Genomic DNA, 27,016 nt, shown 5'->3' with positions numbered 1-27,016 from the left:
ATGCAGGCAACAATACAGCCTCAGCAGACTCCCTTTTCTTTGCCTCTAGGGATCAGGAAGAAGAAGAAGAGAGGAAGTGTGACTTAGAAGGGCTTTTTCTGAGTCCAGCCCATGTGATGCTCAACCTATCCCCCCAGCCCTCCATCCTTTTACAAGCTTTCAAAGAGGGGAAGGAAACAATGGAGCCAGCCTTGAACACAATGGCAGACATGCTGGCCATCGCCTTGAGCTTTCAGCTTCTCCTTAAATCCCCACCCCCTGGGGCAATTATGAGACCCTTGTCTGGCAAGGAGCCTTCTTAATGGGCTTTTTACTCCCTCCTCCCCAGCCAGCGAGGAGGAGGAGGAGGAGGAGGAGGGGGATCAATGCCACACAACCTGCGACCCACAAGAAGCTTATTCATCAGCTCAGGCAAACATTTTACTGCAAGTCGGCATTCTCTGCAGGTTGTGTGTGTGTGTGTGTGTTTTAACGGAAATGTAAGCTTTGCACAGAGACCTCCAAACGCCTCCTCCCAAACCAATCCAAATGGATAAATTGATTGCAAGGAAGTTCCCTGTTGCTGATTGATTCTCCCCATGGACTCAACAGGAATCTGCTTTCCTACAGGGGAAAGATTGCACTGGAAAACAGAGTGGGGGGCTAGCACAGACCTGCCCCCCCATTTTTATTGCCCCCCCCAATTTGTTCACAACCAAATAATTTTCAAATAACTGCCCGCGCTTAGGACTGATGGGGCCAGATAAGCCCCTCCCGCTCCGCCTCCCCTCCCTTAAACTTTCAGGCCTGAAAATTTAACACCCACCGCCCAAGGAAAACCCATTAACTTTGCACTTCACAGACACCAGCATTTCCTAGTGTTGCTTTTTTGCCCAAGTTTGAACGATGCTTTCAGTCTGTAATAGAATTTCCCCTAGAATAATTACACTAAAATTAATACCTGTCATTATCTGGTTATGTAACGGAAACCCTGCATTAGGAAAATGGGGGGTCTCTTCTTTAAGGGGGATCAAATTATAATTGTAACCCTCCTCCCAGATTGTTGCTGTGTTATTGTTATTATTTTGATCAATGACTGCTTCACATTGCATGCTTGGGAGTAGCCTTCCCCAATTACCTTCTCTCCAGAATTCCTGTCCTGCCCACAAGATATTCGAACATGTCAACATTCACATTTTAAAACTGAGAATCTTTCAACAGACAAGCAGGCACATTTGCAAGCATGGGTGTCTGGGAGAGGGCAAGAGGAGGGCAGCCCCCCCCCCCCGCATTGAACCAGTCCCACTGAATTCCATGTGGCTTATTCCCAGATAATTGGGTATAGGATTGCAGCCTTTCTCTGCCCCCCCCACCCCGAAAAAGTCCTGTGGACACCCATGTTAAGTCCTATGTGGAAAATACACAAAAGAAGTGGTTCTCAGCAGAAAGGTAGGATCTTAAACATTTCATTCCCATTTTTGCATTCCCACTTTGCAAAGCAAAACAGACAAGAAAGACTTTGCCAGGATGGTGGAATTCCTCAGCCAACCATCTCGGCACCTGCAGCCAGCCAGGTTGGCAGTGGGGATTCTTTCCCCCATCCAAGACTTCCTGGTTTCCAAATCCCCACCCAAGATCCTTGCCTTCTGGCATCGTTGGCTGCCAAAAGGGAAGAGTTGGTTTTCACATCATCCATGGGTGTCCTCAACCTCGACTGGGATTTTCAAAGCTGGCACCACAACACCAAGTCCTCCTCGGAACAATGTTGTTCTCGCTTACTCTTTACCCTTAGGAGTCTAAGAAGAAAAGAGTACGGAAACCAACTTTGATGCTCCCGGGAGAATTCAGAGGCCAGGGGGGTGGGGGAGAAGAGGCAGGGACAACCAGCGCCCCCCCCCCCACACATTTATTCAGCATCAGTGGAAATGCCTCACCCTCTTCCCTTATAAACCCGATCTGGCTTCTTTGCCAGGTGATGACATAATAACCTGGATCAGCCTAAAGGGACCAGATGCAGAGGAACAATATACCTTTAACAGTCTTGGGGTTTCAGTACTGGCCTATAGAAGTGGGGATTTCAGCTGCTGCAGCTTCACTCCCAAATGCTGCTTTCCCTGCAAGCCCTTCCTAGGCAAACGCTTTGAAAACTTTGTTTTGTTGTAGAGCGGCGTATAAATATGTGTTGTTGTTGTTATCAGCAGCATCATTATTATGCAACTATTAAAGAGACAAGAGCCTTTCCTTCCTCTGCAGCTGACCACAAGATTTTTTTTTTGCAAAGCGGTGTATAAATATTTATAATAATAATATCAAAATAATAATAATTAATAATAATAAGCAACTATTAAAGAGACAAGAGCCATTCCTCCCTTTGCAGCTGACCGCTCTAGATCTTTTGTTGCAAAGTGGCATATACAGATTTGTCATCATCGTCATCATCATCATCTGCAACTGTTAAAGAGACAGGAGCCCTCTTTTGCCTGGCAGCTGATTACCCTAGTCTGTTGTTGTTGAAAAGCCATACAGAAATAGTAATAATAGTAACGATGATGATAATCAACTATTCCCTCTCTATCTTGGCAGCTGATCACCCTAGATTTTTGTTGAATAGCTATATTATTATTATATATTATTTCACACAGTCCGACAGGTGTTATTGACTGGTTTGTTTTATCCAGACATCGAGTCCTTCCCAAGGACCTGGGATGCCAGAATTTTATTGTCAATGTTGTTGCTGTTGTTATAAGATATCGTCGCAGAATATAGGCTGTTCCCAGTAAATAATAATAATAATAATAATAATAATTAATCTGCAACTGTTAAAGAGACAGTAGTCCTCTTAGGTTGTGGGGCTTGAGCTGGGTCGGCGAGGGGAGGTTGATCTTTTGGTCCCTCTCCCCTGACTTTGTCCTTTCAACACCCCCCCCACCCGCCCCTCTTCCTCTCCCCCACGTTGGGGAGGAGGGAGGAGGGAGAGCCGGAGGGGTGGTGGGACCCAGCAGCAGCAGCAGCCCCCCTCCGCCCCCCTCCGCGAGCCACCCAGCCGCCCCGTCCCCTCCTTAAGCCAATCGCTCGGGGCCCCACCAGCCGGCGGGAGCGCGCGCCTCTTACCTCCTGCAAGTTGCCCTCCCGAGCGCCGGCTGGCTGGCTGGGCAGCAGGAGCCCCGCTTGCTTCCTCCCTTCCCGGCTTCTCCTCACGTCCGGCTCCGGCGCTGGGCACGGGGGAGGCGGGAGGCGAGCGGAGGGCCGCCCCGGCAGAGCCTCCTCATGGCTCGCAGAGCCCCGACAGCCGCCGGCCCCGCCGAGGCGGGGAAGGGCAGGCCGGCAGCAGCCGGGGCTGGGCATGGGAGGGGGCGCGATCCCCTCCAGCCCGCCCCGGACTGGCAGCGCAGCCACTGCGGACGCCTCGGAGAGTCCGGACGCTGCTGCTGCCGCCGCGGGTTGGAGCTGGTGGCGGCTGCTGCTGCTGCTGCTGCTTGTGGTCGCCTTTGTGTGCGGCGGGCGGGGGGCGCTCTCCAGCAGCTGGAGGAAGAAGACGTCAGCGCCTCCGGACCCTCCTTAGCCGGCGGCGGGAGAGAGAGAGAGGAGGGCCGCCGCCGGGCAGGCTCAGCTCAGCCCCATCCCGCCGCCTGCCTCGCCCCTTCGCTCCCCAGAGCTCCCCGCGCGCAAGGACTGCGAAGACATCAGTGGCCGCGTCCCACCGCCGACTGGGGAGCGGGCTGGCAGACCCAGCCCAGCCCCGGGGCCCCGGCCGCAGAAGGTCCCCGCTTCAAGCCCTGGAGACTCCCGGTAGGGCTGGGGCTGGAGCTCTGGAGGGCGGCGGCGGCTGCTGCTGCTGCCAGTCCGTGCAGACAGTCCTGGGCTGGGTGGGGCGACGGTCTGGCTTGGTGAAAGGCAGCTTCCTGTGTTTCCAGGTTGCCGCTCAGAGGGAGAGCGTCTGCTGCTCGGTGGTGTCCAGAAGGTCCCAGTAGTCCGTCCCCAGCAGCGACTCCAGGCAGGGCTGGAGAGAGACTGGTGCCTGGAACCCTGGAGAGACGCTGCCAGTCAGTGTGCAGAACAATGAGCTAGGTGGACCCGTGCTCTAGAAGGCATTTTGTTGGGGGTGGGTGGGTTGTAGCTCGGAGGTAGAGCATGCAGAAGGTCCCAGGTTCGATCCCCAGCGACCTGAGGTAGGGCTGGGAAAGACTCCTGCCTGAAACCGGGGAAAGCTGCTGCCAGTCAGTGTAGACAGCGCTGAGTTAGATGGACCCAACGTCTGATTCGGTAGAAGGTGCCCTGTGCTCCTCGCTGCCAGCTCTCCTCCCCCTACAAGGCAATCCGGAGCATTCTTGACTCCAAAGTGAATCTCGCCCACTGCTCTAGGACTTTCTCCTCAATGGGCAAGATCCTGCAGCACTCTGTCTCTTGGCAGGCCCCTGGTGGCTAGATGGATGGAACCTCCATGCACAGGAGAAGTGTATCTCTGAAGGCCAGGGACTGTAAGGCTCAAACAAGAGAGCAGGGTGGTTCCTCTTGCTTTGCAGCATCCTGTTGGTGCATCTGTGTTGGAAGGAAACAGAAGCCTAGGCTAGCCTGATCCTAAAGAGGTTCTCTCCCCCCTGCACTGTCCCCTGTGCTTCTTGATGCTTTTATCCTAAAGCAGCACAAATAAGCAAATGAAAATAATAAAAATAATATATATATATTTTTAAAAAATCCTTTTGCTGTTAAATCAGGTCAGGGCAGAAAGCCACTTTCCCCAGTAGACATGCAATGCCAGCTCTCAGCACTTTGTACGGTGCCAAAATCATTAGGAATGAGGTGAAGGCTTCTAGGCACAGGCAGAGTGCCTTTCTCTGCTCCCACAGCCAGACCTCCTCCTCCTCCTCCATCCAGAGTGCCTTTCTTTCTTTTTAAAGCGGAAGGATCTTTCCAGAACAAAAAGGCAGGAGATCCCAAGCAGGCTGATGGAGAAGCCTCAAATTCTCTTTCAGCTGCTTAAGGAGAGGATTCCAAAGCGGCTGGTGTGGACCTGGATGCATATGCTGATTCCCAGGCTGGCAGAAGCCCGCCAATCAACAAACGTGCCTCATGGAGGCGGAGCTTGCATGCAGAGGCTGCAGATCACATGACCAAACATCTGCACCCCAAATCTCCTGTGAGACCAGGGGCTATCTAAAATGAATGGCTTTTGATGATTATTAATTTTGGCATTATTTCCCTTTTCCAGTCCTAATATATAAGGAGCGTCCCTGATTTCTGAGCACTATTTAATTAATGGTTTCATACATTTCTTGGTCAGCTCTCTCTTTTTAAAAAACGCCTTTATTTCTTTTTAAGATCTCTGCTGCTCTAGGTCCCAAAGCAGCAAGCTATCTGGTATCTATTTGCAGGCCTTCTCAGAGGTCCCAAGAGGCCTGGGCTGCCTCTGACTTTTGAGGTCCCTATCCATAATAAAAATTAAAAGTGACACCACATGGAAATCCTCCCCCCCAAAAAAGGTGAAACATTTTGAATATATATTTTTATTTAGCATATGCTTTTCTAGCCTTTTCCCATGTGAATGCACTATTTATTGAGGAAAAATCTAGCTTTTGTGCAATGTCATGGCTAATATTAAGCACAGTGAGCCCATTCCAACTTTGCTGTCCTGTAGCTGAATAGGACAATATCGGGGGACAATCCCCGATAGGGATGCATATCAAAACAAGGTGCAAAACATATCCAATGCAAAAGAACCGACAAGTGTCTACATCTGAGGGCCCCTTTGAGCCTTGGGCCAAAGCCAAATGGCCTTCCTGGCTCCCAGCCCACCAAATGGCCCTTTCTGGATGTCACCCATCCAAATGCAGACCAAGGCAAACCCTGCTTAGCAAAGGGGACAATTGATACTCACCGACACAAGAGCAGCTCTCCTCCCCGCAAATCACTGAACACTTAAGAACACAAGGACAGCCCTGCTGGATCCCATCCAAATGCAAACCAGGGCAGGGCTTGCTTAAAGAAGGAGACCATCCATGCTCCCTGCCATCAGACAATCTCTCTCCTCCAGTGGATTGCTTGGTTCCTTCCTCCTCTCTTTCCTGCCTTCCCCAGGTCAATTTCTCTCTCGCTCTCCTCTTTGAGCCTGCTTTGCTCCCCGTCTTCTCCCATCACCACCTCCTGAACTTTTTTAATCACCTCCCTTCAGCTCACCGTGCTGCTACGCCGCTGCCATGCTGGCTGGCCTGGTCTCTCCTCCGCCGCCTGTCACTGCCTCGGCAAAATTAAATTGCGGGCGCGCTTGATGTATGAGATGGAGCACCCGGAGGTCACGGAAGAGCCATATGTCCTCATTCGATGTGTTTGAAATGACACTGTCCTGCTGTACCACTGAGTCCTGCTCGCGGGTGACAAATAGGGAAAAGCCTCGAGCTGTTCACGGAGCACCTCCATCTCTTGCTGTGCTGATGCACAGAGGATGTGCGGAACTCATCAGTGACTGTACGGGAAGCTGCAGGAAGCCACATGGAAACCGTTGCAGGCTTTCCAAAAGGAGAGCAGGGTCTATAGGAACATAGGCAGCTGCCTTCTACTGAGTCAGACCATTGGTCCATCTAGCTCAGGGTTGTCTACACAGCCTGGCAGCAGCTCTCCGAGGTATCGGGGAGAATTTTCCCTCAGCCCTACCCTTGAACTTTGGTGCTGGAGAAGACGTTTGAGGGTACGGTGGACAGCCAGGAAAACAAACCAATGGATCAGAGAACAAATCAATCCAGAATTTTCACTCGAGGCACAAATGGCCAGGCTCAAAATATCATACTTCAGACACATTATGCCAAGACCCAGCTCCCTTGAGAAGTCCATCGTGCTGGGGAAAGTTGAAGGAAAGAGAAGAAGAGGACAACCAGCAGCAAGGTGGACGGACTCGATGACGACAGCAATGAATGCACCACTGAGAGACCTTAAAAGCCAAGTTGAAGACAGATCATCCTGGAGAGAATCTCTCTATGTGGTCGCTAAGAGTCGACACCAACTTGACAGCACTTAATCAATCACCTGGAGATGCCAGGAGTGAACCTGGGACCTTCTGCATGCCAAGCAGATGCTCTTTCCCTGAGCTACAGCCCCACCCCTATATATAGGGGTTCCCAGCCTACAACGCCCATCATCTCTAGCCACAACAAATGGTGCCTGGGGATGATGGGAGTTGTAGTTTGGCAGTACCTCAGGTTGGGAACCCCTGCTATATATACACTGAAGGACAGATGTGCTCAGAGGAACCTAGGAAGCTGTCTTCTATCGAGGCAGGCTCAGGACTCATGTAGCTTGTCTCCACTGACTGGCAGTTTCTTTCCATTGATTCAGGCAGGAGTCTTCTCTAGCCTTACCTGCAGATGTCAGAGACTGAACCTGGGAGCTTTTGTATAAGAAGCAAAGGCTCTGTCACTGAGCTTCAACCCACAAACTCTGGGTTCTCACAATCCACGCCATAGCTGATGGGCCCAAGGGGTCGGGGTCTCCCTCCACTGCCTCATCCTCACCTCCCCCAGCACTGCCCCCCAACAAAAGTGCAGAGTCGGGTTCATTACACGCTGTGATGTTAGTGCTGCCCCACTCACTCTCTCTCACCTCCTGCCGCTTTTTCCCTTCTCCCTGCTTGCCTTCTGCCTCTTACCCTCCCCTCCTCATCTTCCTGTATATTATAATTTTGATTACTATTACTTTTATCCACATTTAGGAACATAGGAAGCTGCCAGATACTGAGTCAGACCATTGGTCTGTCTAGCTCAGTATTGTCTTCACAGACTGGCAGCGGCTTCTCCAAGGTTGCAGGCAGGAATCTCTCTCAGCCCTATCTTGGAGATGCTGCCAGGGAGGGAACTTGGAACCTTCTGCTCTTGCAACCTTCTGCTCTTCCCAGAGCGGCTTCATCCCGAGGGGAATATCTTGCAGTGCTCACACTTCTAGTCTCCCATTCATATGCAACCAGGGCAGACCCTGCTTAGCTATGGGGACAAGTCATGCTTGCTACCTCAAGACCAGCTCTCTTCTCCTCCAATTTAGATTACTATTTATTTTATTTATACACACACACACACACACACACATATATGGCATTTTATATATATTCTAAATAATAAATAGTAATCTAAATATGGATAATAGTAATAGTAATCAAAATTATAATAATAATAAATTAGATAGATAGATAGATTGTGTGTGTGTATGTGTGTGTAGCTATCTATATTTCTTTTTATTCATTTTATTATTTTTTGTATCGCTGGTCTACAACCAAAATAAAGTTTATATATATAAATTATAAATAAATAGTAACCTAAATATGGATATAATAATAGTAAGTATTAAAATCTAAATTATTTATTTTTTATATCCCGCTCTTCCTCCAAGTTGCCCAGAGTGATGTACTACACACTTAAGTTTCTCCTCACAACAACCCTGTGAATTAGGTTAGGGTGAGAGAGAAGTGACTGGCCCAGAGTCACCCAGCTAGTTTTTTATGGATTTGAACTCGGGTCTCCCCAGTCCTAGTCCAGCACTCTAACCACTATACCACGCTGGCTCTCTACTATTAGATAGTTTTTAATAGTAATCTATTAAATATTGGTTTACCAAAATGTGTACAGTAATGATTATCAATAAAGTTTCATCATTCCTCAAACCAGAACCCCCCAAATTTAAGACCTTGTTTTACGCAGGATGGAACTCATTTTGGTAATACTTAGAGAGAAGTATAGGCCCTATACACAGTTCTGACTCCTCGAACTATATTTATGGATGGTAACAGAGATTTTAAATAATCTTTTGAAAAGAAAACATATAAATGTTTCAGGTATCATAACATATGTCAATCATCTGGTAGGAATCTTCTTCTTTTTTCAATACCTGAAAATACTGCGATTACTACTTTGTATTATACTGTGATGTTCTATTGTTTGAATTTTTACTCCTTTGCAAAATTTAATTAAAACATACATTTAAAAAGAATAGGCTAGTTAAGAAAATGTAGATGTGACTTTCCAGAGAGAATGAAGTTGGGGTATAATTAAATGGTTACTTCCACTGGAATTTTGAGTGATCGTTCTTGTCAGTGCAATAATATTTGTCCAGTGATGAAAAGGCGTCTGACCCTGTGGGTTTTAATACACGTTGCCATCCCTTTTTGCTATTTATAGCAGGGCAGAGTAGTAAACAATGCAGATGGAGATACCCAGCCACAATGTCAACATGAACTTGCAAGGACTGCCTTTCCCCCCCCCCTTTCTGCTGGGGGAAAAATCATTAAAACAAACAAAGGTGCCTTCTGCTGAATCAGATCACTGGTCCATCTAGCTCAGGATTGTCTATCCTGACAGGCAGCAACTCTCCAGGGTTTGAGAAGGTTTCCCCAATCCTATGTGGAGAAGATGCTGCCAGGAGATGAACCTGGGACCTTCTGCATGCCAAGCAGATGCTCTTCCGCGGAGCGATGACCCTTCCCATAATGGATTAGACCCGTGGAGCTGCTTCTACTCTTGAGACCCAGCATAGGGAGGAGAGCTGGTCTTGTGCTACCGAGCATGAATTGCCCCTTTGCTAAGCAGGGTCCTGGTTTGCATTTGAATGGGAGACTACAAGTCAGCTCTATGAGACATACCCCTTACGGAATGGGGCCATAGCTCAGTGGAAGAGGAGAGCTGGTCTTGTGGTAGCAAGCATGACTTGTCCCCTTAGCTAAGCAGGGTTTGCCCTGGTTGCATATGAAAGGGAGATTTTATGTGTCAGCACTGTAAGATCTTCCCCTCAAGGGATGGAGCCACTCTGGGAAGAGCATCTAGGTCCCAAGTTCCCTCCCTGGCAACATCTCCAAGATAGGGCTGAGAGAGACTCCTGCCTGCAACCTTGGAGAATTCTATGATAGTCTGTGTAGACAATACTGAGCTAGATGGACCAAAGGTCTGATTCGGTATATGGCAGCTTCCTATGTTACCCTGAAGAGCACCTGCATACTTGCATGCAGAAGGTTCCAAGTTCCCTTCCTGGCAGCATCTCCAAGAGCGGGCTGAGAGAGACTCCTGCCTATAACCTTGGAGAAGCCGCTGCCAGTCTGTGTGGACAATACCGAGCTAGATGGACCAATGGATCAACTCGATATGGCAACTTTCTATGTCCACTTTGCTAAGCAGGGTCCACCATGGCTTGCATTTGTATAGGATACTACATACGTGAGCACTGTAAGATGTTCTCCTCAGGGGATGGGGCTGTTCTGAGAAGAGCACCTGCATGTTTGCATGCAGAAAGTTCCAGGTTCTCACCCTGTCATCTCCAGACAGGGCTGAGAGAGACTCTTGTCTACAGCCTTGGAGAAGCTGCTGCTGGTCTGTGCAGACAGTACTGAGCTAGATGGACCAGTGGTCAGACTCAGTAAAAGGCAGCTTCCTCTGTTCCTATTATGTTCCTGGAGAGCTTCTAGCAATCAGTGTAGACAACACTGAATTAAGTGGACCAAGGGTCTGACTCGGTAGAAGGCATCTTTCTGTGCAACCATTTGGTGCTCTGCTCTGGCCAGAAACATTTCATGTGCCAGCACTTGTGCGTGATGCAATTTTTATCAGTTATTTCATATTTGCACTCCTCCCGAAATCTTCCTCCTCAGGGTATCAATATAGTTAACTCAGCATCCATGGCTACTCTGCAAAAGCACTGTGCCTAGAAAGATGCATCTTTGAGCTGGCCATGGCAATCACTAGATGACTGATGATGGGTACCCACTCTTGTTCAGCTAAAGGCTTTTTGGCATCGGGTTGCTGGGGAGAAATCAATCCATCCCCACCAGATGTACTGATGAAAAATACGCCAAATTAATGAAAGTTATAGGACTTGATGCCAGAGCTAGGCAGAAACGAATGAGTTTTTTCAGCTTGATTTATGAATAACACAGGAGCCGAACGACCAAAAAAACCCCTCTTCTCTTGTGAATGCTGATTTCAGTTTTTTACATGCATTTCTGATACTGGTTTGGTGGTGTCTTCTCTGTGCTTCAAGGCATAGGGCAGGCCTATACTTAAAGAGAATTTAAGAGTTTCTGAGCAAAGTTGCTAGTGCCCGAGCAGTGTGCTGCTTAGCAGTAACCCCAGCTAACTGGGCAAAGAGGCACCTTTTCAATGTGGTGATTCTCTTTATTGAGCAGGGGGAGAGTAACTAGCCCTATCCACCCCCAGCACAGCATCCCTCCTGTGGCTGTTGCTGGTGTCTCTCTTGTGTTGGTTTTTTTTAGATTGGGAGTGAGCCCTTTGGGGACAGGGAGCCATCTTACTCACTCACGTTATTTCTATATGTAAATTGCTAAAGGAACTTTTGCTGAAAAGTGGTATATAAATATTAGTGTGTGTTGTTGAGCTAGCTGGGGTGGCCAGTACCATCTAGGGGTCTGAATGGTCCTTGTGATTTTTGATAAGGTCTGCACCCCTAGAGATGGAAGAGTGATGATCACATTGCAAGACTTCAGTATGTTTCTGTCCTGCTTCAGTTGTCCTGACCATCGGGCCTGCAGTGGCCACAAGGGATATGCATGAACAGTTCGGAGGCCCGGTTCGGAACCCCCGAACCGGTTCAGAACCCCTGGACCGGTTCGAAGGACTGGTGGTTTGGCAGGTTCGATAGCAGGGGGGCGTTATCTTTAAGGAGCAGGGTGGGTGCTCTCACACCCCTATCTGCTGTGTTTTTCCCACTGGTGCAGTGTTCAAAAATGGTCATTCAGGGTGGCAATGTACCTCCTTGCCACTCTGGTGTGTATGTGCACATTGCGCACATGAGCACACACATGGACCAGGCACTCCTGGTCTGACATGCACCAGGGAGGCAAGGAGGTTTGCTGCTGCCTTGTGGGACCATTTTTAAACACAGCACTGGTGGAGGTTTGGTTCCAGTCTGAACCGGATTCAAACTGGACTGGGCATGATTGGTTTTGGTACCCCCGAAGGAGGGCTCCTGTTCAGTTTGAATATGAACAGGTTTAGGCCTGGTTCGGGGGTGGCCAGAGAACCTTCTGGGTTTGGCGGTACCACCAGAGAACTTTCTGTGACAGCAGCAGCACTCCCTGAGGCCTCAGAAGCTCTTGGCAGCAATAAGTCCAACTTAAAAAATTTTTTTTTTTAATGTGGATGGCACCCCCAAACTGGGCTTGAACCAGCCCGGGACTTTCAACGTGAGGTCAAGCCCTTGAACCGAGACAGTTTGAGGTTGAGCTGGCTTGCATATCCGTATTCTTTTTTTAGGATGCATGTAACTGTGTTTAATTTTCAGGTTGTTTTTATTGAATGTCTGTGATGGTTTTTTATCTTAATCACCTTGAGATCTTAGGATGAAGGTTGGTATAAAATATAAATAATAAATAAATGTGTGTGGGGGAGGCTCATTACTGTGGTCAATGGGATGAATGCACCGCCTCTGTTCCTAGTGCCCCCAACATCTCCAAGAAGGGTCTTATTTGCAGTCTGCAAACCATATGTGAGGGAGGCTGTTCAACCTAGTTTTGCTGGTAAATCTCAGCACAAAGACATTTGAACTTCACTTTCTTTTTTTAGAGAACCACTGGAGGTCTCGAGCGAGGAAATTCAAGCCCACCCTTTGCTGTCTGCGATAATAGCCATCCTTATAATGGTTCTAAGTAGTTCTAAAAGGCTTGGTGGTCAACAAGAAACATTTCAAATATGCTGATGGTACAGTGCTTTCTTAAATAATGTATTGGAGCAGGCTTTTGCTGGAATCACCTTAGAATTCCTGTCAATGGTCTTCCTTACTAACAAAAGCTCTTTCAAGTGCTTTATGGGTCCGAATAACTGATTCTTCAATGCAGATGCCCTCAAAATAAAGGCAGTGGGCACAACATCACAATAGACTTTTAAAAGAAAGTTTGTGTTCCATTTTAAGAATGCATGGCATTTCCCCCAGAATGTCTCTCAGAACAACATTATGTCATATGACAGCCTCATTCCAGGGCATTCTGGGGAAAACAAAATGGTGGCCACCAGCTGTAGAGGCTAAGAGTATCCGTGAGTTTCATCCCAACTACCCAAAATCATCCATCCGGTGAAAATGCCGAAGGGGAGAAACAGTTTTGATCTCTCTTTTGCTCCCTATGCCATTGAAATGTGGTCTGGCTGTCGCAACTAGCCATTTCATTGGAGTAAAATAAATCCTAGAAAAATAGATAGTGAAAATATTCAATATTACATCACTTCACTGGAACATAGGCCTTATACAGAGTCAGGCCAATGGTCCATCTAGCTCAGTATTGTCTACACAGACTGGCAGTGGCTTCTCCAAGGTTGTAGGCAGAAGCTTTTCTCAGCCCTATCTTGGAGATGCCAGGGAGGGAACCTGGAACCTAGATGCTCTTCCCAGAGTGGCCCCATCCCCTAAGGGGGATATCTTACAGTCCTCATGCATGTAGTCTACCATTCAAATTCAAACCAGGGCAGACTCTGCTTAGCAGAGGGGACAAGTCATGCTTGCTACCACAAGACCAGCCCCTTTAGTGCTACTCCTCCCCTCATTGCTTTTGCTTCTTCCTCCCTTAATCACATGATTGATTCCACCCAACCAGGGCTCAGGCAGTTAATGGGCTGATGTCATGATGCTATGTGGTCAGTCCAATTCAGCTGTGAAAGTGAGGTCAAGTGAGGATAATATCAATGAATTAATAAGTGCACAATTTCACACTTGTCTGCACTTTTTGAACCAGAAATGCCCCCATATTATCAAAAAAAGAGGGATATGCCTTACTGGCCTCATTCACACATAATGAGATACCGGAGTTGAAGGGGATTGAGAGGCTGAATTTCTTGTACATTCGAATGTGTGCAACTGCGGTTCAGACACAAAAGTGACTCCAGGTTTCCCTCTCCAAACTCCAATTTGAACCTTTGGTTTGTAGTTATTTTTGCCATTCCTACCTGAGGTTTCTGTTTAGGGCTGTTACATCCAAATGCTGCATTGAGCTCCTCCCTCATTCTGTCTGTGATTGGCTGCCAGGGATGTCCTTCATTCCATCCTCCTCTCCGCAGTCCCCCTGACTGCAGTTCGGGTCCTGGAGGTTACATCCGAACACAGACAGGTAACCTTTTGTGGTGGGGGGGAAGGGGTGAAACTGCAGGCCCATTGGTCCCTCAGTGTTGTGTTACATGTGAATGCGGCATCAGTTTTGTGGAAAACATTTGCAAAAACTTCAACTTCATCTCCACTGTTTCACAAATAAGCTCTTTGGAGACATTTGAATTTTGCCGAAATTGGAAAGTGCTGCAGATAAAATGTCTAATTTTCAGAAGCCAGGAATGAATACACAAATGAGGTCAAGTAATGTGAAAAGCTCCATTCATTACAGCTTGAAAAGAGGTCATGGAATTAGCCCCTGCTCTGTTTGTATTCATCTCTTGTATCTACCCACAAAATATCCTTCACTTCATATCTGCATGGGAAGTAATTAAACTTTCCAGCACACCCCCCACTGCCCCCCAGTGGTTTTATCCAAGTATGCACATCTTCTTCAATAATCTGGATAATCACATTCCCTCTCAACAGAACAATGCAAAAATGTGCGTGATTACTTTATCAGTCCCAATACCCTATGGTAACTCTGGTTAAGAATGTGTATCTGAAATAAACACATATTCTTCCCTGCTTAGCCCTGCCTGGAACTGACCCCACACAACCTGCTACTAGTGACTCCCCTAACCTGAAACTGGAGGTGTCCGGGCTACATTTGGACAAATGTCTGCAATGCGATTTACAGTTACAAAGATTAACCTCAGGTCCATCTACCCGTGGTTTGCCGTTACATGTGAATGCAGCCAAAATAAGGCAGCTTCCTATGTTCCTGTGTTCCCAAGGACAAAAAGAAATGGCAGGAGATGTTTAGAGTAGCCCCTCTCCATCCCACCCTTTCCCTGTCAGCCACAAGGCCAGTAATTAAAGCAGAGAAGCCCAGATGCACACGTGGATCTTTGCCATACGTCAAAACACAAAGCAGTGAGCCAACCAAGGCTTCGCAGAACGGGTATGATAGATGAGCCCATGGTAATTGAATTAGTTGCAAGGCATTGACCTTTGTGATGCATCATGGCGCAGAAAGTGAACAACAAACTCAAAGTAACGCTTTTATGAATGTATTGGTGAAGCAGTCAGTTTTTGGCTCATGATAAATGTGATGGTGTATATTCCACAAAAAACAAGGCAGGGCATGCAGAAGAACAAAGCGGCATAAACACAGCCTTGCTGGATCAAGCCCAAGGCCTATCTAGTCATCTTGGTTGCTCTCTTCTGCACTTTCCCCAGTTTTAGGCTGTTGTGGGACTACAATTCCCATCATCCCCAGCCATAATGGATGGGGATAACTGGTGTTCAGGGGCATGCTCCCTCTGATCCTGATGGAAATTTACAGCTATCCCGGCTAATAGCCATTGATAGCCCAATCCTCCATGAATTTGTCCAGTCCCTTTAAAAAACTATCTAGATAGGTGATCATCACCACATCCGGCGGCAGCAAATTCCAAAGTTTAACTACCCATCGGGTAAAGAAATAGTTCCTTTTGTCTGTCCTGAATCTCCCAGCATTCCGCTTCAGCAGATGACCCCAGGTGCTAATATTATGAGACCGGGGGGAATCTTCATTTTGTTGACTTCATGATTCCACAAAGCCAATCAGATTAGGGCACATGATGACATCATCATTAATGATTTATAACCATTTCAATGTTTTGTTATCGTTGGTGGCTTTAAATTGGTTTTAGTGTGTAAACTACCCCAGAGATGTATATATTGGTGATATAAAAACATGCAAAATAATCAATCATCCAATCAATCAACCCAGAGCCAACCCAGATTGAGGGCAATACTTCAAGGCGGTTCTCACATGCAGCCGAAGCCAGGCTAGGGAAGGCGATCCTGGAGGGGCAGTGCTACCTAGCCCGACTTGTGAGCCCGACTGTTAGCCCAGGTTACGTGAGCACTCTTTCCCTTAACCTTGGCTTCCTGGTTGTGTGCGACCTCAGGCTGCTTCCAGCCTGGCCGCACATAGAGATGTGTGCCTAGAGTGCCTGTCTTCTGGCACTCCTCCCCCAGTGCACTGTGCTCGGTGTGCAGTGCATTGTGGGATTTCCATAGGATCGTCTGGGAGCACTGTTCATACTCCCGGCAACGACAGATGGGTCGTCTGTGCAGGAAGGTAAGCTTTGTTCAGCCTCCCCCACGCTCAATCTCCCGCCTGCCCACCTGGGCATGTGGATAGCTCCTTCCTGTTCTTAGTTTGAATGGGGACATGTTTTGCTGCATTTTGCAAGACCCCCAAACCATCACCCAAATAGGGGAATGGTTTTTGTGGGGGGTGGGGATGGCGAGGTGGGGTGGGTGGGGTGGAGAGAGATATTTCACACAACATACCCCTTTCTGCTCAACCCTAGTAAATATATCTCTATGCCATCACGTTTTGAATTCTGTCTCAGATGTGTCCCCTTCCCATTTCAGTTCTGCCTTAGTATAAACATCTGTAGTACTCACAGATACGATACTATGGTCCTTGTCAGCAGCTCATCTCTAAAGGGATGTGGTATGAATGGGTTAGGCAGCACTTCCAAGCAAACAATGGTGCTGTAATATTTCCTAGCCACTTATACAGACATTCTGCTGTATGTGCATATAGGTGTTTGATGTATACACAGACAGGTTTTTGTGTCAGTGCCAGTTCAAGAAAGGTGGGCTGACCGCCCCAAAGACAGTTTCCTGTGTTTGCATTCTTAACTCCAAAATGTGTATCTTTCCCCTTCTCTGTATCTCTGTGTGAGGACATCAATGTCAGTGGATTTCCTGCGCTGAATGATGAGACGTTTTCTGCCCAACAGCTTCCTATGTTGTTGTCTATGACCCTTGAGAAATGTTATCTCCACATAAGCGGTTTCAAACCATAACACTCCAGAAATATATGCAATTGATTCAGGTTTCAGAAAGAATCCACTTCTGTGGACAGTAGCTTTAAGGCTGAATTATTATTATGGGGGGGAAACACACACCACATTTGTGGAATTATGAACGGAGTGGTTTTTTGAAGAGCATCCAAGAGTGCTCCAGATAATAGAAATTGAATTTCCTCCCTCCTTACTCTAACCATTAGACTATGTTCCCTCTCTCTGGTTGACCCCAGTAAAGGTAAAGTGTGCCGTTGAGTCGGTGTTGACTCCTGGCGACCCCAGAGCCCTGTGGTAAACTTTGGTGGTAGTCTGGGAATTTTTCTGCTGAGCATGGGTTTTGTTTTCTGTTTTTAGAATAAAATGGCTGATGTGATGAGGAAAATTGCTCAAAATATTCCCACTGAAATTAAAAGGACAAGTTAGACATTAGTGCCAATGGGATTACTTTTGAGTGATTTACCTCATCATGTCAGCCAATGATTCAGATCTCACCAAGGTCTGGGGAGTAATAATCTACTCTCAAAGAGTTTGTTAAAAAGCAACTGGCAAAGTTGGCCAGTCCAATTACAACTCAAACACAAAGCAAGCAATGATAGGAGGAGAGCTAGTGAGCATGAATTGTCCCCTTGGCTAAGCTGGGTCCATCCTGGTTTGCATTGGAATGGGAGACTACAAGGTCATTCACATCAGGGATTCTCAGCGTTGGGTCCCCAGATGTTATTGGACTTCAACTCCCATAATCACCAACCAAAGGCCACCAGAGCTGGGGGTTATGGGAGTTGAAGTCCAATAACATCTGGAGACAGAACGTTGAGAATCCCTGGTTCACATGATCAATACCAGGATGGGGAATGGAGCAGGGGGGAAGGCAGGGTTCAACCTACCTTCCCCCAGTTGATCAATCATTGTGTCTTTGGCATGCAAGCTGTGTATGCAGACAACTCACACCCACACACTCCTGGCAGTGTGGATCAACTGAGGTTGGGACTTGTTTTCCCAGCCTCCAGATATCCCACAAGGCACTGCACGATGGGGGGACATTCCCCTGTCAGATGGGCACTCTAGGCTGCCATAGCCTGGCTGCTATGTGAGAACAGCCTCTACATGTGTGAGCACTGCAAGATATTCTCCTTGGGGGATGGAGTCGTTCTGGGAAGAGCACCTGCCTGCTTGCATGCAGAAGGTTCCAAGTTCCCTCCCTGGCAGCATCTCCAAGATCGGGCTGAGAGAGATTCCTGCCTGCAACCTTGGAGAAGCCGCTGCCAGTCTGGGTAGACAATACTGAGTGAGATGGACCAGTGGTCTGACCCTGTATATGGCAGCTTCCTATGTTCCTATGATAACCATTATTTCCTATGTTACAGGAAAACAAAATTGTGGCATTCCAATCACAGGATTCTCACAAATGTCTAATTGGGCTCCGTCGCTCACAAAGCCACCACCATCCAACTGATGAGCTAATTTCCATCTCCAAGAGTAAAAAAAGAAAAAGAAGAAATTAAAGCAAGGACATTTTTGCTTATTTTGGTTCAGCACCCATGACTTCAAAAGCTTATCTGAACTCGTTCAAAACATGACAGCATTTGAAATCTGCAGAAACAGATTTCGGAGGTGTGATATCAAATCCCTTCCAGAATTCAAACTGACTTTGGAGTGGTGCCAATTCAATCAGTGGGATTTCTTTAAAGTAAATAAGTTCATGGTTCTGGTCATGGCATGAAACAAGCCTTTTTATAGTACTGCTGTTTTGTTTGGAGAACAGGAAATAATTAGAAAGTTGTAATGGTATTTTTGTTCTTTAAATGTTGGTTGAGCCTGTTCAGCGTGATTCACTTAGTGGCCACAGTCCCACACAGTTAAGCAAGCTTTAAGCTCATTTTTCTGTTTCCCAAAAATGTTTAAGATGAGTTAGTCATTCCTAAAAAGTTAGGAATCAGTCAAGAAGAGAGCTGGTCTTGTGGCAGCAATCAAGAATTCTCCATTTGCTAAACAGGGGCTGCCCTGGTTTACATTTGGATGGGTGCTGTAAGATATTCCCTTTAGGGGATGGGGCCATAACTCAGCAGAAGAGCATCTGCATAATGCATGCAGAAGGCCTCAAGTTCATTCCTTGGCATCTCCAAGTATGGTTGGGAGAGAGATTCTTTCTGAAACCTTGGAGAGGTGCTAGACCAGGGCTGCTCAACTTCGGCCCTCCTGCAGATGTTGGCCTACAACTCTCATAATCCCTGGCTATTGGCCACTGTGGCTGGGGATTATGGTCGTCCAAAAACATCTGGGGCGGGGAAGTTGAGCAGGACTGGTGTAGACAATACTGCGCTAGATGGATCAATGGTCTGACTCAGCATAAAGCATCTTCCTGTGCTCCTAAGCATCTGAAATCAATGAGACAAGTTAGGCATTACTAACTGAAGTTAGTGGAATGATTACTTTTCATGATCTAGACACGGCTTCTGTTAATGGAGCCCAAGACTGCATTCATTTTTGTAGAGCTGCATCACAATATTGACTCATGTTCAGCTTGTTGTCCAAGAAGACACCTAGATCCTTTCCCCATGTGGTGCTGCCATACCAGCACAGACTTATGCACTTGAGTTTTCTTAACCAAATACTGGACTTTACACTTGTCTCGGCTGGATGTCACCTTGTCGATTTGACCCCAACGTCCAAGCCTCTCCAGATCATTTTGAATCTTGATGCTGTCTTCTAAGGTGTTCAGAATTCCTCTTAGCTGCATGTCATTTGAAAATAATTGCCAGTTCTAATCTGAATCAAGCCTGAGGCTCCTTGGCCATCATGAGGTGTGGGCAGCATTTGATCAATGGACATTTTTGCATGTTCATCATGACACAGCATTAAATGAAATGTCCACTCTTGTGGGGAAAGACTCACAGCTCTCATAACAGCATGGTGTAGTGGTTAGAGTGCCGGACTAGGACCAGGGAGACCTGAGTTCAAATCCCCATTCAGTCATAATACTAGCTGGGTGACTCTGGGCCAGTCACTTCTCTCTCAGCCTAACCTACTTCACAGGGTTGTTGTGAAAGAGAAACAATCCCTTCTGATAAAGCCAAGAATGATTTATTTTGCATGTACATTCTCAGAACAAATCAAACAGAAGAATGGAGTGTTGCCCATAGAAAGTTTTCCAGAAGGAAAAGTGCTAGGTAACTCACATTTGTATGGAACCCATGCAGTGCTAATAGCTCTTAAAATGTTGTTTCAACTTTTCATTTTGAAGCAATCAAGCCTAATTAACAAATACCATACTCTGGCATGGATTGGTGGGGCTGGGGCGGGCTGCAACCCCCCCCCCCAAACCCCACTATTATCCATTCTTATGCTGGGATGTGATTGGAGGGAGGAGGTGACGTTGGAGTAAAACCTTTGGCTAAGAGAGCTGCTCCACCAGAACATGCTGCTCTAGGCTGAGCCATCACAGTCTCCTCCAATGCAAAGCTCAAGAATGCACCAGACCTTGGATAGCTGCTAGCATGGCAGGCCAGGACCTTGGACAGTGCCTGTCAGGACCTCGGACAGCACCAATCAGGAAATACAGGAGCTGGGTGCAGCAAGAGGGAGGGAATGGTGCTCCAGCAGTTTCTCTCAGCACACCGTTGGGTTTTATAGCCTGCTGCTTAGTAGTCCATGAGCCAGGCCCACAAATTTTGGCCATCGGTAACATCTCAGGGAATTGAATGCTCATAGTGATTTTTATTTTTTATTTTTATTTTTTTGCATTTACCCTCCTCGAGATGGAAAATCTCTAGGAGTAAACACATTGTTCCATTTACAGCTTTCTCTGTGTTATCACCCCTTCTTTATCCCTACCCCTAAACAATCCGAGTAAAATTGCAGTCATTTTTTGCATAGAGGACAGGTTTTGGGTTAGGATTAGGGTAACAATGAACAAATCGTTGTACTCTTTCCATGGAGTAATATTTAGAGGACACACCTGCCAATTTTCATTTCACTTCCTCTGACAACACTGATACAGTTATATCATCATTTTTGTGCTTTAAAACACTTTTTAACAGCTTCTAATACTCCCTTAAAATTTGGCCGCTGCAAGTCCAATGGCCCGGAAAATCAAAGCACAATAACACACTGGAAGCTGGAAGTTTTGCAGTGTTATCACCTAGAGCAGCAGCACCACCACCACCACCACCACTGCTGCCTCCACACCTCTGACTGGACTCGGCACCTATGCGGCTCTGTGCTCCAGGCAACTCCAGTGTGCTACGCATGCGCATGCCATGCAGTGCTTTATATAGAGAGATTGTTACTGAAGCATGATAGAAAAGGTGTGTTCTCAGGTCTGGATGACTCAGGGCAACCATGTGCCACCAGGACCCCCCCATACCAGGAGAACTGGTACCCCACTGAGTCCCGAGGTCACAGGTGGGAGGCATCAATGCCTCCCGAGGTCACAGGTGGGAGGCATCAACCTCTCTTTCTTCCACTGGACCTTCTGCCTCATCCCCTACCTGAGGAATTCTAGGATCATGATACACTGAAGGCACAGAGGTAGTCTTGGGGGTTGGCACTGAAGTGCCAAAGCTTATGTAACCCTGCCCTAAGGCTTAACTTTACAGTGAAGGTCTGGGAGCTTTTCTCTCTTAAAAATGTCCCTTCCAGTCTAAGAATGTGCATCTAGATAAACAGCAGAGTTGTTTTAATGGATGTATCCCCTTGCCCAGGAGTTTGATGGGCTGTAGAAATAAAATCTGCTTTCATCCACAGAAAACCTGGAATGTTTCAATTTAAAATTCATTGGCTTTTGCAAAGTGAGGTGAGCTGTTGCATAGAAATTCACCAGGAAAGATCACAATCTGCATAAAACTCCACACGCTCTGAAATGTCAGAAGCCGGATTTGTTGACGGGCAAAAAATAAAGATAAAAATGTGTTCCTTTATTCGTGGAATGAGATTAACAAAGATCACTTATATGGTCTGCTGGAATGGAATGGCTCCAGCTGGTGCACAATGCAGGCAATAACCTTAACGGAAGAAATGGAAGTTGCAGCCCAAACTGTTGTAGAAACACAAGGTAGCTGATTAGATCAATTAACACAATGTCTAGACAAAGAGGTTTCATTTCCTTTACATGTTTGATGGCATCCTGTCATTTGAAGAGGAATCCACAAACAGCAGACAAAATGGAAAGGAGTTTACAATACAATCGACAGAAATGCTGCTGCTCAGGGGTGGCGCTTTCATGAGGCCAGGTGAGGCCATGGCCTCAGACGGCATATTGCAAGGACACCAGTAGGGCGGCAAAATGCATAGCAGGCCTTTGGGACTGATCTGATGCTTGCATGCAGCGCCTCTTCTCTTGCAAAGCTTGAGAGAAGGAAAGAAGGTCCTGGAAACCTTCCTCCTTCTCCACACCCTGTGCCACATTCAAAGCTTGCAAGGGTTTTGAAAGGGGGCTGGCTCCCAACAGGTCCATGGGGCAAGGCAGCATTGGGTGTCTCTGCTGAGGCACCACAGTCTCTTGGGATACCCCTGCTTCTGCTATCCCTTCCTGAATTCAACATTGGTAAGGGAATATAGGACTGGAATATTTGGAAGTTAGGAATATAGGAAGCTGCCTCATACCGAGTCAGACCCTTGGTCTCTCTAACTCAGAATTGTCTGCACAGACTGGCAACGGCACTCCTAGGTTTCAGGTAGGAGTTTTTTCCAGATCTACCTGGAGATGCCAGGGAGGGAACCTGGGATTTACTTTTCACGGAGCTATGAATATAGGAACATAGTTGTGAAATGAATATTTCCTCACTCTTGACTACTGTGGCCAAGTCTACTGAAAGATGACCTCCATTTGACCTCCATAAAGCCCAAGTGAGTAAATGGTTTGTATTCCCTCAGCTGAATGAAGGTTGTTTCTTTTCAGAAGGGAAAATCTTGGCATTTTAGGAATGGTTCATAGGAACACAGGAAGCTTCCTTATACCAAGTCAGACCATTGGTCCATCTAGCTCAGGATTGTCTTCCCACTTCTCCAAAGTTGCAGGCAGGAGTCTCTCTCGGCCCTATCTTGGAGATGCCAGGGAGGGAATTTGGAACCTTCTGCATGCAAGCATGCAGATGCTCTTCCTAGAGTGGCCCCATCCCCTGAGGGCAATATCTTATAGTACTTACACGTAGTTTCCCATTCAAATGCAAACCAGGGCAGACCCTGCTTAGCAAAGGGGAGAATTCATCACAAGAGCAGCTATGTCCCCATCCTGTCTTCTTGTGCACACATGCAGTCTCCTATCCAAATGCAAACCAAGGCAGACCCTGCTGAGCAACGGGAACAATCCATGCTCAGACCACAAGACCAGTTCTCTTCCACGCAATCTATAGGACTGCCAGCTTTTCCTCCTGCTGCTGCTCCTGTGCTTTTACCATTGTCGACTCACATAAATTTTGCAGATAGCTCAAGTCACCCTTGGACAGTAGCCAAGGGCCCAGTGCTCTGATCTCCCTGTTTCTTCTCCTTGTCTTCCTTTTTAAAAAGAAATGAGGCATCTCACAGTTATTTCCTCTGCTAACAATCTTAAGCTCATTATCTTCTGTGAAGTGGATGTTTGGGGCAATCCACCCCCTACCCCAGCCAAAAACTCATAAAAGGCATTGATCTTGGCTCTGACTGCTGTGTCCTTATAAGGTTTTTCTTTTTCTTTTAACCAATTTTGAAACAATGCCAGGTTGGCACCAACAGACTGGGTTCACGAAGATCCCAATGTTTGTCTCATCATGACTCCTCCATCAAAGAGGGAGCAGGTTCTGAAGTTAGTAAGAATTATCTCCTTCAAACAGATAAGATGAAGAGCTTCCAGCAGGAGACAAGGAAGGCTAGACTCTTCTAGCCCTCCAGGATGCTAGCATTAGAGGGCTGTAATTCTCTTCCGAATTTGCCCTAGCAATCTCTTTCCCTACACTTCACCATGGCTCCCTGGTTGACACAATGAGGGAAATTACTCAAAGTAGACACACTGAAAATAAAAGGACATGTTTGGCATTGGCCATTGGTCTTTCAAATTCAGTGGGGCTACTTGTTTGTTTGTTTGTTTGTTTGTTTGTATACCATTCTTCCAAAAATGGCTCAGGGCGGTTTACATTAAAACAAAACTAAAATCAATTAACTCTTAAAATAAAAATTTTAAAAACCTGTAAAACAACAACATAAAACCATTATTAAAACAATTAAAACAGTTTTTAAAACCCTGGAAAACCTGGGCAAACCTTTACGGTTTAAAAACTGTTTACATAGCATAGTGGTTAGAGTGTTGGACTAGGACCAGGAAGACCTGAGTTCAAGTCCTCATTCAACCATGAAACTCACTGGGTGACACTGGGCCAGTCATGTATCTCTCAGCCTAACCTACTTCACAGGGTTGTTCTGAGGATAAAAATAACCATGTACTCCTCAGAAGAAGATGAGCTCCTCAGAGGAAGAGTGGGATATAAATGTAACCACCACCATCATCATCATCATCATCATCATCATCATCATCATCATCCCTGGAAGGCCAGGCCTCACCAACACAAGGCCAGCTTCCCTCCTGCCCCACCATGCCCCACAACTAAATTCCAATCTCCCCCCTGCAGCTGCTTTTTTGAAAGAATGGGAAATATGCAAATTCTACTCCCATAACGTCTACATCACTTTTAATTTGACACTAAGTACTTTACCCTTCTTGGCATCATGATTATTGTTATTCTTGCAAGTATCAAAATATAAAATGTCATAACCTGTTAATATGAAATAGCACTGCATGTCAACTCCCAGATACCATTGCATGCCTGTTATCAAATATACACTTAGATATTAAATACTGTTTGCAAAACTAAGAGAGCCTTTCAAATACTTAAAGCCAAGCACTAAATGTCAACTCTCAATTTCTGTCTAATATCAACTATCAAAATATCAAATATAAATAAAATGCATGGGATTTCAAATACTGGTATTAAAATGTAGCAAATGTTAGTGGCTATTGAAATATAGAAAGCATACTTGATTATTATGTGACATCAAAATAAGTAGAGAAGAATCTTGACCATTTGGGAGAAAAATTTGGTTCAAATCAAATTTAGCCTCAAAGAGACTGGTCTTCCCAGAGAGCTGATTTGAACTACCTTGTTCCTGGTGAGCTGTCCAGAGTGCTGGAGGTCCAGATACCCTAACACCACAGTCTGTATCACTGAATTTCTGTCAGGCAAATTCTGGTTGGTGTGGACAAAAGCTTTTCTGGAAGTGCTAGAAGTATCACTTCCTAATCATTGACTGTTTAATGTTTCTTGATGTGCTAAATTGCTTCAATTCAGCTGCTGGACTTCACACTTCCTGTTCTGTTGACTTACATAGAAAGCTGCCTTCTGTGGAGTCAGACCCTTTGTCCATCTAGCTCAGTACTGTCTACACTGACTGGCAGCATCTTTCCCAGCCCTACCTGGAGATGCTGCCAGGGGTTGAACTTGGGGCCTTCTTCATGTAAAGCCGATAGGAGCAAAGGAACATAGGGAGCTGCCATATACTGATTCAGCCCATTGGTCCATCTAGCTCAGTATTGTCTTCACAGACTGGCAACAGCTTCTCCAAGGCTGCAGGCAGGAATCTCTCCCAACCTTATCTGGAGATGTTGCCAGGGAGGGAACTTGGAACCTTCTGCAGGCAAGCAGGCAGATGCTTTTCCCAGAGCAGCCCCATCCCCTAAGGGGAATATCTTACAGTGCTCACAGATGTAGTCTCCCATTCAAATGCAAATCAGGGCAGACCCTGCTTAGCAAAGGGGACAAGTCATGCTTTCTACCACAAGACCAGCCATGCCACTGAGCTATGGTCCCATCAGTGAAGTGTGCATCATTAACAAAGAGGAGAAAATTGCATAAATGAACTGAAAGAACTGTATGCTGTTGCATGCATTGCAAACAATGAAAATAAAAACTAAAAACCCAAAGACTGATGGGTTCCTATTCATTGCTTCCACTTCAGGCAACAAGGCCAACCACTTGGAAACTCCAGAATCCTGCGAGATGTCCAGATGAAAATTTTGGAAGCTTCCCTGTCCTGAATGGATGCAGATGAGCTGCAGAAAAAGTTTGCCTTGTTCTTTACCTAATCATTTATAACTGTAACCAGTGAATCTAATACTGTTTCATTGCCTGGCTTGCTCCTTCATAATGTATGTGCTGCATTAAATAAAAATATTCCAGGACGATAGCGATGCGACATTAACACAGGACAGATTATTAGGAGGCAGGGAAGGTCACAAAGAAGAACTGTTAAAAGCACATGATTTGATTTCCGTTCTATTAAAACCATTGCTCAACTCTCCAGGAAACCAAAGAGATGACAGAAAGAGTCATGGCAGTCTGAACAAACTCTTGAAGACTGTTCATCAGCTTCAGCTGCGGCATTCCAACTCTGGATGGGGACAGATGTTTGGGAGTGCTCTGCACCCGTGCTTCAGAGTCCGAACATAAGATGATCCTTGGTGGATCAGACCAAGGTCCAACTAATGTATGTAACTGCCCATTGTCATAGACACTAGGGTGTATGAGCTGGCTCGGAATCGAGCCGGCTCGAGGTTGAGCCATCTCGGCTTGAAGGCTCGCCCTTGAACTGAACCGGAGGGGAATAGATCCGAGAGCGAGTCGAGCCAAGCCTGGCTCAAAAACCCTCCTCAGGAGCTGGCTCAAGGCCTTGATGGTTACACTTATAAGGTTCCACCCCTAATAGACACTCTCTGTCTTCAGTTGTCATCAGTTTGTCTGGTGGTAACTTGAGATTGGGTCTTCTCAGTAGCTGTCCCTACATTGTGGAACGTGCTCCGCATGGATGTAAGAGGGTTATCATCCCTGGAGGCCTTCAAAGGAGTCGTAAAGACCCACCTCTTCTCCCTGGCTTTTAATAATATTTAAGTGTTTTTAATGCTTTTAAATGAGTTTTACATTTGCGTTCTAAATGGTTATTATTTAAAGCTTCATGTTACTATTTTAAATTGTTTTATTTTTTGACTTTGAGCCACCCTGAGCTCACAGTCAAAAACAACACCATTTGAAATGTTAGCATAAAGTGTAAAATAAAAACCATTTAAAATATTAACAGAAAACTTATTTCAAACC

At 46.4% G+C, this 27,016-nt stretch overlaps 2 protein-coding genes across 3 annotated transcripts in view; one reads left to right on the top strand and one right to left on the bottom strand.

The window, feature by feature from the left end:
* The window catches only part of MINAR1 (membrane integral NOTCH2 associated receptor 1), a 32,665-nt gene extending 28,937 nt beyond the window's left edge, over positions 1–3,728 (bottom strand). For both annotated transcript variants that reach the window (XM_053273030.1, XM_053273031.1), the window contains exon 1: positions 3,091–3,728. The gene's annotated coding sequence lies outside the window, so the exon portion shown is untranslated. The remainder of the gene's footprint in view (positions 1–3,090) is intronic.
* LOC128334925 (translation initiation factor IF-2-like) lies at positions 1,507–26,749 on the top strand. The gene is made up of 3 exons (XM_053272499.1): positions 1,507–1,553; positions 3,044–3,768; positions 25,884–26,749. Exons 1-3 carry the CDS (start codon positions 1,507–1,509, stop codon positions 25,934–25,936), a joined length of 825 nt encoding a protein of 274 aa, XP_053128474.1. The 3' UTR covers positions 25,937–26,749.
* Positions 26,750–27,016: the final 267 nt, after the last annotated feature.

The sequence above is a fragment of the Hemicordylus capensis genome, chromosome 10 (genome assembly GCF_027244095.1).
Source record: "Hemicordylus capensis ecotype Gifberg chromosome 10, rHemCap1.1.pri, whole genome shotgun sequence".
In the NCBI taxonomy this organism is placed as follows: domain Eukaryota; kingdom Metazoa; phylum Chordata; class Lepidosauria; order Squamata; family Cordylidae; genus Hemicordylus; species Hemicordylus capensis.
Note: the sequence above shows the minus strand (reverse complement) of the source record. Positions and strands in the feature narration are given on the sequence as shown.

Bases quoted from the DNA above. Each gene is read 5' to 3' on its own strand.
- LOC128334925 (XM_053272499.1), top strand. From the start codon at position 1,507: ATGGTGGAATTCCTCAGCCAACCATCTCGGCACCTGCAGCCAGCCAG. The intron at 1,554-3,043 runs GTTGGCAGTGGG...CCCCTCCTTAAG, and splicing joins CGGCACCTGCAGCCAGCCAG to CCAATCGCTCGGGGCCCCAC. The intron at 3,769-25,883 runs GTAGGGCTGGGG...CTTCCACTTCAG, and splicing joins TCAAGCCCTGGAGACTCCCG to GCAACAAGGCCAACCACTTG.